At 48.0% G+C, this 16,451-nt stretch overlaps 2 protein-coding genes across 2 annotated transcripts in view; one reads left to right on the forward strand and one right to left on the reverse strand.

Annotated features, from left to right (window-relative positions):
* MNAT1 (MNAT1 component of CDK activating kinase) overlaps positions 1-8,861 on the reverse strand; it is a 119,060-nt gene extending 110,199 nt beyond the window's left edge. The window contains exon 1 of the mRNA XM_058026380.1: positions 8,758-8,861. Within this exon, the coding sequence (XP_057882363.1) occupies positions 8,758-8,846 (89 nt within the window). The 5' untranslated portion in view covers positions 8,847-8,861. The remainder of the gene's footprint in view (positions 1-8,757) is intronic.
* Positions 8,862-10,059: 1,198 nt separating this feature from the next.
* Positions 10,060-16,125, forward strand: SIX4 (SIX homeobox 4). The gene is made up of 3 exons (XM_058026381.1): positions 10,060-10,892; positions 12,221-12,909; positions 15,329-16,125. Exons 1-3 carry the CDS (start codon positions 10,060-10,062, stop codon positions 16,123-16,125), a joined length of 2,319 nt encoding a protein of 772 aa, XP_057882364.1.
* The last annotated feature ends 326 nt before the right edge of the window (positions 16,126-16,451 follow it).

Below are 16,451 nucleotides of genomic sequence, written 5' to 3' on the forward strand. Positions count from 1 at the left end.
ATTTGCTTAATTTCATAAATATTAAACATATGCATATGGCTTATTAACATCTGACAGCTAATGCAACCACACAGAAGCAAGCTCATTGTCCTTTTTCCTCACAAACCCACAGAATTATTATGGCTTCAATTAAAATGAAGTAGATGCAATTAAAAGAAAGAGAAAAGAAAAACCTTCCTAATATGAAATTGTTTAAACAGCTCTTGTCTTTGCCTTCTTTTTGAGAAGAACTTGTTCTCACCACAGATTTACCAGACCATGACCATATTCACACTAACAGGGGGAGATTCACCCAAACCAGGAGGGGCAGAGCGTGTTGGAACAAACTCCTCAAGTGGGCACCCAAACCCATTTTCAGGAGCACAGGATGGTTTGGGTTGGAAGGGACCTCAAAGATCACCTCATTCCAATCCCCTGCCACCAGGACAGACTGCTCAGAGCTCCATCCAGTCTGTTCTGAACACTGCCAGGGATGGGGCAGCTTCTCCTATCCCAGAGCCTCACCACCCCCACAGTAAAGAATTTTTTTCTAATAACTCATCTAAACCTGCTCTCTTTTGGTGTGAAGCCATTCCCCTGCCCTGTCACTGCACGCTCCTGTAAAGTCTTCAATCCAGGCTGCAGATTCAAACAGACTGAATTTCCAGAACCAAGAAAAAAGAATTTACTTTTCCATTTACTGACTGAAGAGACAGGATATAAACAACAGCTTTCCTTTTGCCAAGGTCACAAGGAGCAGAACCATAACTTACATTTCCAAAAAGTACTTACAGGGAATGAAGAGTAGAGCTCTGTGAGCTTTGCTAAGCAGACAAGAAGTATTACCAAGCAGACATGGCAATTGATAGCTCAACAGAGAAAAGAGAAGATTTTCTAAATATGCCAGTTTTAAAAACAAAAGAATTAAACTGAGGCATTAACACCACTTCATCAGAAGTATCAAGACCATGACTCGGAGCCAAATGTAAAAGCAAATATCCACTGTCAAAACTGGATGGCAGAAGGAAATAATCTCTTGGGTATTTCAGCAGTGATTTAATCACCTCCCATGACTAACTTGTAGAGACTTTGGAAGCCTAATGGGATGCAACTGGATCCAAAGAGCATCTAATCCCAATTAATAAAACCAGGAAAAACTCCAAAAAGACAAAGAAGAAAGATGACCTAGATTTTTATTCCCTAAGAAGTCAGGGAAAAGCTTTCTTTCAGAGGGAATACAGCCCACTTAACATAAAAATAAAATAAAAAATTGCTTCTTCCTCTGAGGAAGCAGACAGGCTTTGATTGTGCAATTACTTCAATCAAGCATCAGTTCAAGTCTCATAGTAGATCTGACAAAATGAGTAAAAAACTCCCTGACGTGTCTCCCAAGTCACGCAGAAGAAACTAAGAGAATTCTTTCAGAGGTGGAAATTACTGGGAATGAAACAGATTTACACAGCTTTCATTACTTACCTCCCCAAAGCAATGCAGGCATGTTCAGGACCACACCAAGTTTCTGTTCTGGTTGAGATTTTCAACTGCATGTAATCTGCTTTAACCCACCAAGATTGTTCATGCTTTTCATACAGGCAAGGATTTACCATCCAGGAATCTAAGCTGAGCTGTGATGTGGTAATAACAGCAGAAAACCAAGTCTCAGAGACAAAGCAGAACACTTGCTCTCCCAGATAAGCCAATTCTAAAGCATGGTTTAAAAAGCCAAATTAACATTGTGTCATAAGAAGGTCCTTCCTTCCACCCTATTCCTACCTCATCCGTAGACACATTCCTACAGAGGGCCCTGCACCACCTCTGATGTCTGACTAACCATTCACAAGCCACTTCCATTTGCTAGTTCTGTACAAATAGCATGAACTGACCAAAAAAAAGCTCAATTTTCTGTCAGATCAGCAAACCAGAGCAGCTCCTGCAAGGGTCTGGTAAGCACCAAAGCCTGGTGGCTCTTTGGCTCTTTCCTTGTGCCTGCTGCTGTTCACAAATCTTGAATCCACACTCCATGGCTGAACCAGCACACTCCCACTTGCTTGAGCTCCAAAGCCCACATACCTTTTTTTTTTTTGGCCTAAAATTCATATCTATTACAGCCAACCTTTATGTTTACAAACGACAGCCCTGAATCATTGTCCTTGCATATCTTGCATTCAAGGTATTTTCTTTAGGAAAAAAAGCTTGCCAAATCAAATTCAAATGCATATTTAAACCCCCCCCTAATTCCCACATGCTCAAATTAAAAGTTACAGGTCTGACAGATCTTCACTGCCTACCTCTAGTTTAGAGTTCTTCACTCAAACTCCCTTGGCTGAAATACAGTTTTATGTTATTTTCCACAGTCTCCAGGGCTTTCCCCCATCCTGGAAGAAAGGCATTTTCTTGAACCACACTGCAGAGAAGAATGCAGCAGGAAGCCAAGCCATCCTTTCACTTGGAAGGGGTTGAAACAAGAAGATTCCAAACTGTTTTCCAACAAGTCCAGCCCCACACATTGGCATGAGCCCCCATTCCCCTGAATCCACCAGGGATGTTCCTGCTTCTGCCTCCCAGGGAATGTGACAGCCACAAAACTCCAAAAGCTTCTGACATTAAAATAAATACCCAAATAATGAAAGCTCTGTTTCTTCACATTGCAGCTGTTAACACCTCAATTAGAGCTCTCCAAGGATGCACTTCCCCCCTAATGAATCCCTGGGAACACCTAACAGGGTGCAGGGCAGATTAGAGAATCCCCACAGCACAGCTTGGTGAATTGATGTCTCCCCTGAGCAGCACAAAGCTGGGCCTAGAGACAGTCAGCTTTTCCACACTGTCTTCATTTTGAAGTCTTATTAACAAATTAAATGAGAATTAAATACATCTCCCTCTGGGAACAGGAGGAAAAAAAAAACAAACTATATTTTAGTAAGGAGCCCAGACACCTTTCTTGAAGACAGGAAAGAGAGCAGAAAAGCTTAGAATGAAGCAAGTTGATCAGCTGCCATCTAAGATTGTGGCAAAACATGAACAAACCCACACCCACCAAACTGGCAGCAGCTGAAATGGAGCTTCCCAGCTTTCTGTGGAGGCTGCTCTGGCCCCTGAGCCCGTGTCTCCCAGAGATATCAGGCTTGGAAAAGACACTTTGTCACAACAGCACAAGAGCTGGCATGGCACTGGGGAAGAACAGGAGTTTCTTTGCTTTTGCTGGTCTGCAGACACCCACATTTCCTCTCTACAAGCTGGAGCACCAGGACTGACTCCTAAGGAAGAGCTTTTCACACCAGTTTCCCTCCTGCTCCCTACAAAAGGCAGTGGGATAACAAAGGTGAACCAGCAGCCCCAATTAAGTACCTTTTTTACCAACATTTTTGTGTCTCCTCCCTGGAGACCATATGGTCCAAGTTTACAGGCAGGAATAAATCTCTTTACCCACTCCTGCTTGCAGTAACAACCTCAATGTTCTTTTAATGCAGCTTTGGGTGGATACATTTCCCCTCCTCTTTGTGTAAGTAAATCAGTGGGATATGCTTAACCTGCCTCCTAAAACTCAACACAGGCCATGAAATCCAAGCAGGCAGAGTAAAAGATAATTCATGGGCTCAAGTGAAGCCAGGTGGATTACAACTCCATTGGCAAGCATGCACCCAGCATCTGAATGCTTAGAAAAGACTCTAGGAATTGTCTGAAAAACCAAAAGTTTTCATGCATGCACAATGGTTTTGGAATATAATTCTCGAGTGAACTTCTAAAAGAAGACAAAGCCATCAGGGCACCTTAGAAACTAATGCATTACAGGACTTTAATCAAGCATTGCTCCATAATTAGACACTTTTCTCTGCACAAAAGTTTTTTTAAAGCCAAGTATCTGATGCCTTGAACCTCTGCTATACTTAAGAAAATAAACTTTAAAAGACATTCATTATTCTTGAACTAAGCATTTCCCTACTAAGTCCCATCCTAGAACAACTTTTAACTGCTAATTTATCATCCTCCCTCCCAGTGACAGGGAAGATTTATAGTGGAAAAGGCTTATTTAACACTGCTCTGATGCCAAAAACACATGGTGTTACACTTTTGGTGATACTGGTCAAGAAGCAATAACCAAGGAAAACAAACTACTAAGAAATAATACCCCAAAAAAAAAAAAAAAAAAAACACTGCCAAAATTGTAAAAATTGTAAGCCTTGGCATGGTTCTGTTGGAATAAACTGCAGTGGAATCCTAACCTGATGTTGTTTATAAAAGACCAAATGTCTGATTTCATCCTCTGCAGCCACCTGCCTATCCCTTATCTCCACTGCTGTGCTTATCAGCACCCTGATGTGCCAGGAAACATTCCAGAGCCCCAGTGCCCTTGGGAGAACTGCCCAAGCCAAAGTGCAGCCCTGGGAGATTTCTAACGTGGGCTCAAGCAAAGGATGAGGGAGGAGAAATGCAGAAATGCTACCTGCATGTGCTGCCAAAATGCAGACCCAATCTGATGGCAGGGTCAAGGTCACTGCAAGGAAAGAGATGCACAGGGATTTTCTCATCCACTTCAGATGAGATTTAAATGAATGAAGTGAGGAAGAGAAGAATGAACAGCCAAACCTCCAAAGCACAGGATTTCATAGCAAGAAGAACCTTCACTGTAACCATCTGTCACAAAAAGAAAGAAAAACCAGGGCATTTGTTGCCCAACAAGTTCTCAGATATTCTGAGGTGCTTTTTTTTATATAAGAGGTGGAGGGGGAATAAACCATGATAAGAAGAATGGCTCTTCTAATTTCATTCTAATCAGAGGGCACCTAAGAACATGAAAGTGGAAACAACCTGGCTGACAGAAGGCATGAGAAGACAATTCTCACAGTTCTTCAGAAGGGGAAACAGAGTCACAAAATGAATAAAATGAACTCCTGATAAAACCACAAGCTTTCTGAAACCCAGATGAAACAAAGATCTGAAGCTTGCTGACAAATCATCTCAGCCTTTACAGGCTCCTCAACATTTTAAAATTCAAGGTATTTTGCACAAGTGCAAATCACATCACTGGAGGTCACTTCATTAAGTGAACAGCACAGTTGACAGAATAGGAAAGGTCAGGGCTTTAGGAAAGAAACTACCAGGAGGCAGCACTGAAGGTAAAATGCAAATATTCCCTCAGAATGGCTGCAATGCAAGCACAGCTGAAGCAGGAGCACATTAACCCACAATCCAACGAGAGGGAAAATCTCTAACAGATGATGCCAAAGCACTTGGGGCATTTTCTGCATCAATCTGCACTCAGTGAGATGGATTAGCTGGCTAATGTAACTCCTAGCACAGCAGAAGGAGCAGGAGCCCAGGCCAGAGCTGGGAAATGCATTACAGCAACTGCTCCAGCACTCCAGAGCCAGCAAAGGCACGGCTCTGAATGTTCCATGCAGATCTCTCAGCACACTTCAAACAAAAAGCACCACAAAGGCAATGTGCTCCTGCAGACAGCTTCATGAGCCTCCATAAACCCATGGCCCTGCAGTCCATAAACCTGGGGACTACACCCAGGGTTACAGCATTAGCAGTGCTTCAAGGTTTTCAAATATGGTCTGGTAGATGTAATATTTACCCTTTGAAAACTGACAAAAGAAGTTTTGGAGCATCTCTGCTGTCTGCATTAAGCTCCAAGAACCTAAAGAAGGACTAAAGCACCTGCCTCTAAAGAGCAGGAAACAAGGACACAGGAAAACAGACCAGAGGCAGGCTCACCATCAGATCCTGGGAAAATGCCAAAATAATCTGAGGAAAGAACCTATCTCCTGTATATGTCAGATAACAGAACAGAGAGATTCAACACACAATTTCTTAGGAACAAATCACATCAAAGGCACAGAATTCCCTCCAATGGCACAGTAACAATACAGGCAGTGAAACAGCAACTACAGGCAATATAGTTTTGGTTTAACTGGACTTTTGACACTATTAAACTGACAGCCATGCAATCTAAACAAAAGCAGAACGTACTGAAGTACTCAGAGGTGATTAGAAACCCACACCCAGAGATAAGCTATCATTGCTTCAGTCTGAGAGAAAATTGGTAGCAAGCCCATTCACATGGCTTTAATCTTTTCACATTCTCCACTGTTACAGAAAGCAACCAGGGGAAGGGGGGGTTTAGCAATGAATTTACTGCAGGCAACTTCATATTTTGCTGTGCCTCACTTGGATTTCTTATGGTGACAAGCAACAATTTCCAATATCTCCCAGACATTCTGCCCACAAACTACACATCAGAAAATATCAGGATGTTAACAGAGAATAATCTCAGGCAGTTTCAAGAACTTGGATGGAGGGGCTCAGAATCCACAGTCACTTGAAGCAAATAAAAGTCACATGAAGTAACAAATTGTTTAACAGAGCAAAAAGGCAATAATAATAATAATAATAATCATCATCATCATCATCATCACCTGCACAACATAACATGGAAAGCAAGCTTGAATTCTGTTCTGCCCACAGATGTGGCAGTGCTAAAGAATCTGGGATTTATGTTCAATATAAACCAATAATATCACGGCAAAAAAACTAAATACATCAAGAGTCATCATCCTGCCTGGATGAAATGCAGGCAGGAAAAGAATGAAAAAGAACACAAAATGAGAAGAACACAAAATAATTTTGAGTCTGGCTGTTGTACTAATGACTCACATGGAACACCATGTCCAGCTTCAATAAATAAAATGCAAAACAAGTGGAAAAGGCCTAAAAAAACCCCAGTGAGAATAACCCCCAAGTGTAACAAAAAAAAAAAAAAAAAAAAGACATTAAAAATCACTGAAGAGAGGAGACTGAAGCAATGGGATTTCTTCAGAGTGAAAAACCAAAAAGAAAGCCCTCAAAGTATTCCAGACTTTCCTACAAAAGAGAAGTAATAAAGAGTTCACAAGTGTATAAAATTCATGGTAGAGTTCTTAAATGCTTCAATTATAGCAAATAAATTTAAATTGGAAATTAGGAGTAGCATTTTCAATGTTAACAACTGCAAAATATCCAAATAGACTGATAAAGGACGAATCTCCATCAGAAACTTCTGTCATCTCATTAAACATTCCTTCCTAGTGACTGAAATATGGTGAATTTATGAGAACAAGTCAGTCCCCTCCTTTCATGCACAGGTGGGTCATCTGAGCTTCTAGATGAGTTACTAGGGAAATTCATCAACCATTACTAAGAAACAACTTCCAGCATGAAGGGTTTGTAACACCGTGTGGAAACTATAATAGATATACAACCCTGAGGGAGCTCTTGGAAGGAAAGCACAGAGGAAAAGTGGCACACTTGAACCACACTGAGATGGAGAGGCCTTAATTGCAACAAAAACAAACCCAGAGCTCCTACTCTGCCACAGAGATGCAAACAACAAGAGCTGGGCTGCAGAAACAAGAACCAAGACAAGAACATCAGCCCCAAACACGGCGTCAGCAACTGCAGCCACTAAAGCAGAAAACAGCATTAACTGTGTCCAGCAAAACTCAGCTGCAAAAAAAGCCCAAAGCAAGAGAAGCGAAGCAGGAGAGCAAACTGAGACATGCTGTCCTCTGCTGGAAGAGGCTCTGGAGGAGCCTGGAAGCACACGGGGACCGCTCTGATCATTGCTGTGATCCTCGGTCAGTGCAGGATCGAGGCACCGCTCCAAACCCCTGAACGGGGCCGCTGCTCTGGAGCCCCGGCGCTGCTGCCACCACAGGGACACTGCCGAGGCCACCTCTGCCACCCCACCGCACCTCCACGGCAAGGGAAGGGAACGGGAGCAGGGAACAGAGTGAAAAGTAACGCTTTTTTCCTAAGACAACGAGATAAATCCTTTCTTGTAATTGACTTCCCTCACCCTGTTCGCTTACAGCAATGCGCCAAGGCAAGCGACAGCTCCCAGGCTGCGTCTTCTCAATGTAGTTCACACGTGGTTTAAAAACATACACATCACAGGAAAGATGGCAAGACAAAAATAAAAAATATATTAAAGGACTGCTACTGCAGTACTGGCCTTGGATGGTGTACATCCAGAAAGAATTTAGAGCACAGCCTTTCAAACTTCCACACTAACTAAGGATGGTCTTCAGATCCGAAAGTGAGTTCAGGCTATTTGCGACTTAAATCAGCAAGACTATCTGTGACTAAAATCAGCAATAGCCAGTGATGGTACTATCTAAGGGCTGAGTTTTGGGAGAAAAGGGAAAAAAGTAATGAGTGGTCTTGGGAAAAAATAAAAAACAGAACAAATAAAACAAAAAAGGAAAAACCACGAATGAGTTAAGACTACCATCAGCACCGGTTCTCAAGAGGATTTTCCAACGTTCAAACCAGCACCAAACCTTCAGGAAAGCACTCTTCATTCAGCAGAATTAACACATTACAATAATACCACAAAACACTTTTTCCTTTACTACTCGAGCAGTTTTAACAAGAAATGTTTAACTGCATGGGAAATGTATTTTCCCCTGCGTTGCCCGTTTCTCACGCCGCAGCCTGGCAGAGGAGCGGGACAGGAGCGTGTCCCGAGCTCACGCCGCGTCCCGCGGGCTCCTCCCGGCAATTTCACCGCACAGAACGCACCGAGGGCAGCCAGACCCACACCGGAGCCAGTCCGGGCTGGCACGGACCCTCCGCGGCAGGAAAGGCGGCCTGACCGGCCCGGAGCCGCCCCGCAAGCGCCGCTCGGCTCTGGCGGAGCCGGTGCCGCCCCCACCCCCGGGCCGGCCGGGGGAGCGACCCCTTCCTTCCCCCAGGCCTCACCGCCCCGCTCCCCCCGGGCCCGGCGCCACTCACAGCGTGTGCCCGCAGACGTTCACCATCAGCTTCAGCGAGGGGTTGCGGTACTTGGTGGTCTTGCACCGCGGGCAGCCCAAGTCGTCCATGGCCGCCTCCTCCCGCTCCCCTCCCTCCTCCCGCCGCGCCTTCCGCCTTCCGGTGCCGCCGCCAAACGGCCCCGCCGCCGCCCAGCGCCGCCCCGCGCGTTCCGTGCGCCACCCGGGCCCGACACCGCCCGCCCGAGCGGGAAGGAGCCCGGGGCCAGCGCCGGGGCTGTCCGAGCGCTGGCCGGGCCCCAGAGCTCCGGGTGGAACAGCGGGAGACGGGGGACACCTGCCCCTGACTAACCAAGAGGAAGCACGGAATCAATCACTTCGGGACGGGAAAGACCAGCGTGTCCACCGGACCGTGGCACTGAGTGCCACGTCCAGTCTATCCTTAAACGCCTCCAGGGATGGTAACTCCATCGCCTCCCTGGACAGCCCATTCCAATATCTAATCACCCTTTCTGCGGAGGAATTCCTCCTAGTGTCCAACCTAAACCTCCACTAAGACTCTGTCCTCCCGTCCTGTCGCTGGCAGCCCGGGAGCAAAGCCCGACCCCCACCTGGTTACTCCTCCTTTCAGAGAGTCGCAGACAGCGATAAAGTCACCCCGAGTCTCCCTTCCTCCAGGAGAAACATCCCCAGCTCCCTCAAGCGCTCCCCATAGCACTCGTGCTCCAGACCCTTCCCAGCTCCGCTACCCTTCTCTGGACTCGCTCCAGCACTTCAATGACTTTCTTGAAGTGAGGCGCCCAGAAGCGGACACAGCAAAAGTCCCTCACCCCCAGTAAGGACAGCAGACAGCACCGGGAGCGATTTAACCCTTTCCCTCCGCAGGTGACGGAGCCGCCGCTCCCCAGGGGCTCCAGGTGGGGATGGGGGGGGGGGGGGAGCGGAGAGAGGAGCGCGGCCGCTTGATTGACGGTTGCCATGGAGACGCCGTAGCCACGCCCTCCCGGCGCGGCGCAGCCAATGGGCGGGCGCGGCCGGGGCAGAGGTGGGCGGGGCCACATAGTCTTGCGGCGGGTGCGGGAGTCGCGGCGGGGGGAGCGGCGGAGCGCGGCCGGGATACAGCAGCGATCCCGGATGGTCACCGCGGGGCCGGGGGAAACCTGATCGGCTAGAGCAGGAGGAGGAGAGAGATAGGAAGGGGGGAGAGGAGGAGAAGGGAACGTGGTGGGGGGGGGGAGGGAGGAAGGGGGGGAAAAAAAAGAGCACACAAGAAAAGAAAAAAAAGAAAAGAAAAAGAAAAAAAAAAAGGAAAACAAACCGAAACATGTCTTCTGCCTCCCCCGCCACGGACGACATCGTGATCGCGGTAGAGATCAAGGAGGAAAATGTGATGGAAATGCTCTCCGAAGCCCCCGACGGGCCCGCGCCGCCGCCCCCTCCCGCCGCTGCCCAGTTCCCCATGGAGCATGCAGGCTCCGCTGCCGCCGGCGAGGAGGGAGCCGCGGAACAGGTACTGCTCCACACGGAACTCCTGGCCAGGAATCACCACGCTGCCTCCTCTCCCTCCTCTTCATCTTCTTCTTCCTCCTCCTCCTCCTCGCAGACCCCCTTGGCTTTCTCGCCGGACCACGTCGCCTGCGTGTGCGAGGCGCTGCAGCAAGGTGGGAACCTGGACCGCCTGGCCAGGTTCCTGTGGTCTTTGCCCCCGAGTGATCTGCTACGTGGCAACGAGAGCCTGATGAAAGCCCGGGCGCTGGTGGCTTTTCACCAGGGCATCTACGCCGAGCTCTACAGCATCCTGGAGAGCCACAACTTCGACTCCTCCAACCACCCGCTGCTGCAGGAGCTCTGGTACAAAGCTCGCTACACCGAGGCGGAGCGAGCCCGGGGCAGACCCTTGGGGGCGGTGGACAAGTACAGGTTGCGGAGGAAATACCCCCTGCCCAGGACCATCTGGGACGGCGAGGAGACGGTCTACTGCTTCAAGGAGAAGTCCCGCAACGCGCTCAAGGAGCTCTACAAGCAGAACCGATACCCCTCGCCCGCCGAGAAGCGCAACCTGGCCAAGATCACCGGGCTGTCCCTCACCCAGGTCAGCAACTGGTTCAAGAACCGCAGGCAGCGGGACCGCAACCCTTCCGAGACCCAGTCCAAAAGGTGAGGGAAAACTTTTCCTCCCCGCCCCCTCTCCCGCCTGCCTTTCCCTCTCCCGGCTCTTTCTTCCCTTGCAAACATGGCGCTTACCTTCGGTGCGCCTCGTCCTCCCCTCCTTCCTCCTCCCCGCTCCCTCGTTCCCAACACACCCACCCGGCCCGGGCGTGCGAGGCGGCGCGGGGAAACTTCCCGGACCCGCCGGCCCGCGCTCCCGGGGGAGCTCCCGGCACCGGGGAGCCGCTGCCGGCACGGGGGAGCCGCGGGGCGGACTCCCGGGAGGGGACGGGACGGGGGTGTTCGTTCCCCCCGCTCCTTGTTTTTATTCAATTGTCGCGCCTGACAGAGTTAATCATTGACGGCCGGAGGACGCGCGGGGTCCCGGCGCTCCCTCTGTTTTGAAACCTGACTCGGGAGCGGGCCGGGCTCGGGTTTCAGCGGGGGAGCGGGGCCGGTTCCCGGGGCTCCCGGGAGCGGCCCCGGCCCCGCTCCGCCCGCGGCTCGGGCTCGGCTCCCCCCGCCCCGCGGCGGGGGCGCGGGCAGGTGGAGGTGACCTCCCCGCTCCCGCCTTCCTCCGGGAAGGGACGGGAAAGGGGGGAGAAAGCGCGGGGAGGAGGGAGTGGAGGAAGGGAGCGGGGAGAGAAGGAGGGAAAGCGGCCGGCGGAGGGGGCCCCAAGGCATTTCTCAACCAAGGGCGCGATTGTGCCGCCGCGGCCCCTCTCCGCGGGACACATCAAAGGCCGAGGGGGGAGGGAGGGGAGAGCGACCGAAAAATGCGGCCGAGGGCGGACCAGTCAGCGAAAAAACCCGGCGCAGCCCCGGGCGGAGGCACAAAGGCCGCCCCCCATCTCTGCGTCCCTCCCCCCGGCACGGCCGGAGGTGCCTCCGCCGGCATCGGGGCAGCGCGGGCCGGGGTCTGCCCCTTCCCCCGGGCCGGGGGCGCCAGGCTGAGCCCCGAGGGTCCGGCGGCGCTGCCCGGCCCTGCCTCACCTCCCAGCGCTTTGCCAAATGGCCGCGGCCCGTCTCACACGTGTGGGCACCCCGGGCCCAGGCAGCCCCCTTCGGTCGCCGGGGTGGAGGAATTTATTTACAACTCCATAACCCAGTCTGTAAAGTTTTTCCTTTGGGCGAGTGTTTGGTTTGATGTGTTCTATTCTAAGAAACCTCCTCCCTTGGCATAAATATTCGTTTAAAGTTCCTCGTAAAGGCAAAACACAGAAAAGAATTGTTCGTGAAAGCTCTCGCATACTTGTGTTAAAGCAAGAAGTCCGCCTTGGTGCAGAGATCCTGTACGCCGTGGTAATGCAATGTCATCTCTCCATCTTTTCCCGTAGCGAGTCAGATGGCAACCCTAGCACAGAAGATGAATCCAGTAAGGGGCGGGAGGATTTATCTCCCCATCCACTCTCCAGCTCATCCGACGGCGTTACCAGCCTCAGCCTTCCCGGCCACATGGAGCCTGTCTACATGCAGCAGCTTGGAAACACTAAAATAGCCTTGAGCTCGTCCGGCGTCTTGTTGAATGGGAACCTCATGCCTGCCAGTACCTCTCCTGTCTTCCTCAATGGTAGCTCGTTTCTTCAGGGACCCAACAGTGTCATACTCAATGGACTCAGCGTGGGCACTTCGCAGACTGTTACCTTAAATTCGCCCAAAACTGCGGCCAGCGTCGTGAGCAACGGCGTGTCCATCACTGACATACTGTCCTCATCGTCCTCAGAAGATGTCAAAGACTTCAAACTCCTTCAGGCCTCGGTCCCCAATGCCACAGCAGCCTTCAGCCCTAGCAACATCCCAGTCACTTTCCCGGGATTGATACCGAGCTCAGAGGTGAAAAGGGAAGGCGTGGAAACTGCTGCTTCCCAGGATGGAGGCTCCGTGGTTACTTTTACTGCTCCTGTCCAAATAAACCAGTATGGCATTGTCCAGATCCCCAATTCAGGAACAAATGGCCAGCTGCTGAACGGAAGCATTGGTTTTTCTTCTCTGCAGCTGCCTCCAGTTTCTGTGGCAGCTTCACAAGGTAAAAGCTTTGCCTCTTGTGCTAAGAGATATGAGGAAAAGTTGGAATCAGGCACATTGAGCAGTTTAGAAACTGTGGTCCTTTTCTTCCAAGGTATCAACATAATATCTCAGCCATGGCCACACACAGAACATCAAATAATACTGTTTGCCTTCCTTTATAGTGAATTATGCTCATGGGCAGACTGTTAGATGAAGCTGAGCTCCTCTGTTAAGAGCATGGAAGGAGGTCTGGTAATTTACACCCCTTTCATCTCATGCTGTTCACAGAAGTCTGTGATAGGAGTCTTCACAAATATCTGTAAATTTTACATGTTTCAGTAATTCAAAATATTCCCCATTTGCCACTGAATTCTTTTAATGAGAAGGTTCATAAAAATGAAAATTATGGCAGCTGGAAATTGTTACCCTTGTTGTTCCTGTGGTGGTTTTGTTTTTTTTTTTTTGTTAACAAAAGCATTTCACAAAAATACATTTTGAATTATTGTAGACACAACAAGACCGAGCAGTTGCTTGTACATTTTCTGTTCCATAATTAAGAAAGATTAAACTTGAGGGGAACAATAGAAGTAAGCACTAGCTCGTAGATATAAAATGTGAGGCTCTTTGTATAAAGCTGCCCTGAGTCCAAGGGAAATATGTCATCACAGGTTCATGTGCCAAGTGTGCAGGCTCCTCCCCAAGTTTGCTTTAGAGTTGGTCTTAGCATACCAAAGTCTGAATCTTGCAGCTGGCCAGGAAGAATCCCAGGGAGCACAAACCTTGTTCTGGATCCCTTTTTTGAAGCAGATCAGTTAAAAAGCACAGCTGAACATCTTTGGTACTCATTGGCCACTTTATTTATTTGATTATGAAAGTTATTAAACTGGAATGATTCTCTCTGGTTTCAGGAGCTGTGAATACTATAATGAAAGTCAAATTATGCTCATGTGCTTCTTTGAATTTAATATGTATAGGGTATGAATTGCTCTTGCTGAAGCACAGAGAGGAGCACTGAAGCTGTGCAACCACATTTCAAATGGGTGCACAATTATAAAGTCCTAAAATACAGCACTCACAGGCACTGGAAGTTACTGGCACATAGTTTAAGCAAGATTAAAGAGAGAAGACATTTAGTTTGAATGCCACCTGTAATTACTAAAGCCACTTAATCCACATGCTCCAAGGCACAAACTAACAACCAGCAAAGGTGAGAAAGTAAGTTCTATCCTTTTAAGTATTGTAGGACTATTGTATTTGAAAGTCCTAAGATTCATAATAAGCTCTTCTCTGACCATTTTTCCCATTGTTAAAAATACTTACTGCCCACTGGAGGGTGATTCACCATATCTTTGGTGCAGAGAAAAGTTCTGCTTGTCTTGGATGGATAGCTGGCTGCCTATTCCAAGTGAAGCATGCTGCAGGCTATTTCAAGTAAGCCAGTAAATAATACTGACAGGTAACTTTAAGTTACCTGGCTTTGTTATTCTAGTTTACCCATGTGCATAACATCTTTCAAAGAATCATAATTGATTAACCAAAATTAATAGGGAATTAAAATATTCCCCATGTGAGAAATTAATCTTTGGTGCTGCTCTAAAATATTCAGCTGTGTCTAACTGTAATCTCTTATAATTAAACTGCTTTTGAGAAAGTGAGGTGTTCCAAGTGGGACTCAGTCCCAAGAGCCACTATTTCTTATTTTAGGAATTACCATAATGACAACTGACATGACAAGTCCAGTGAAAACAACTTCAGGTCATCTCTGGCCACCTCTCCCTGCTTTGGCTCACTGCAACATCACACGAGCAGTGCCATGGCTCTCAGCAAGGGCAGGCAGTGCTGGGTGGCTTTTCACAGCATGCTGGATGTGGCAGGATTAGGATTTTAGAAAAACACAAAAAAGCAAGGTGAAAGGGAGTAGAGCTGAGTGCTTGAGGATTATTACCGAGTCAGACCAATAGAAATTACTGGTTTTTCGTGTTTTCCGTGGGGGTTGGCTCGGGCAGGTTCTCCCCAGCAGCAGTGGATTTCATGTGACGCGTCTCCAGTTCCCACACACAAGCTGTAGTCTGTCACTGAACTATCTTTAATGGCTTTTCATGCTTCTATTCTTAGATGGAAATTGAGTGGTGGCAACTAGTGAAGGCCAAAGCACATTCATTTTAGTCACATGGCTGGGGACTGTTTGCTCCTTAATGAGAGTCTGAAAGATACCTAATGTAATAGATCAGAAACTTCTTTCTTTTTTTTTTTTTAACTTTCTAGAAGCAACATCTATTAACAGCATTGATTTCTTTACAGCAAGTTTTCTCTCACCTGCTACAAAAATTGCTTTGCAGTGTTACATGAAATATTAGTGTGTGTGTATACTGCGAAGGTAAAAAAGACCAGGACTGCATAACTCTCTGTTTTCTTTTCTTTTGCTTTCCTTTCTCTAGGTAATGTTTCAGCAAACCCCAGCACATCTGATGGAGGAACTTTCACGACAGAATCTTCAACAGTGCAGCAAGGAAAGGTTTTCTTCAGCCCCCTCACTCCGAGTGCAGTGGTTTATACAGTTCCCAACTCGGGCCAGGCTGTAGGATCTGTCAAGCAAGAAGGACTGGAAAGAAGCCTGGTGTTTTCTCAGCTGATGCCAGTCAGTCAGAACACACAACTGAACGTCAGCATGTCTTCTGAAAATATATCCAGTGCAGGGCTGCAGTCCCTGGCCTCCTCCTTAGTGAATGTAACGCCCTCACACAATTTTTCCCTCACTCCACCAACTCTTTTAAATGCTGCAGAACTGAGCTCTGGTATCTCGGAGAGCCAGGCCATGTCTTCACCCGTGACCAGTACCTCTACAGTGATATCTATCAGCAACACTAACTATGCAACCCTCCAGAACTGTCCCCTCATCACCAGTCAGGATCTCTTGTCCATTTCCACAGCACAGCCCGTGCTTGGAGAAATCGTTTCAGCCAGTGCAGACCGTGTCAGCCACCCCCCTGCACAAGTGCACCAGGATTTTGGCAGAGAGCACAGGTTGGTTCTGCAAGCTGTACCTGATGTCAAAGAGAATTTCTTGCCTAATTCTGAGAGCAAGTCAACTGGCAGTTTAATGATGCTGGATTCCAAATCTAAGTATGTTATGAGCAACATGGTTGACACGGTATGTGAAGAACTGGAAACGGACAAAAAAGAACTTGCCAAACTGCAGACAGTTCAGATGGATGAAGTTATGCAAGACTTGTAGCTTCTTTCTTTTCTTGCTTTCTGTTTTAATAGATAAGTCTCCTGTTGAGGCCCTAACAAACACCTAGTGGGGTGTTTGTGGGGTTTTTTTGTTTGGTGGTTTTTTTTTTCATTTTAAGAAACCAGAAGAACATTTAAGTGGTCTGAATCAATGTACAGAGGAATCTCCAGCAGTGGAATTAGGTTGCCACACTTGGTTTGCATGCAGTATCCTCTTTTAAACAGGTTAAAGGAGAAAGGAAATGGCCAGGGCAAGTACTGAGGAATGGGTACAGGTTTGGCTACCAGATACTACCCTGAAAATTTAACTAGACTCTCCATAGTACA

Source organism: Melospiza georgiana, chromosome 6 (assembly GCF_028018845.1).
Source record: "Melospiza georgiana isolate bMelGeo1 chromosome 6, bMelGeo1.pri, whole genome shotgun sequence".
In the NCBI taxonomy this organism is placed as follows: Eukaryota; Metazoa; Chordata; class Aves; order Passeriformes; family Passerellidae; genus Melospiza; species Melospiza georgiana.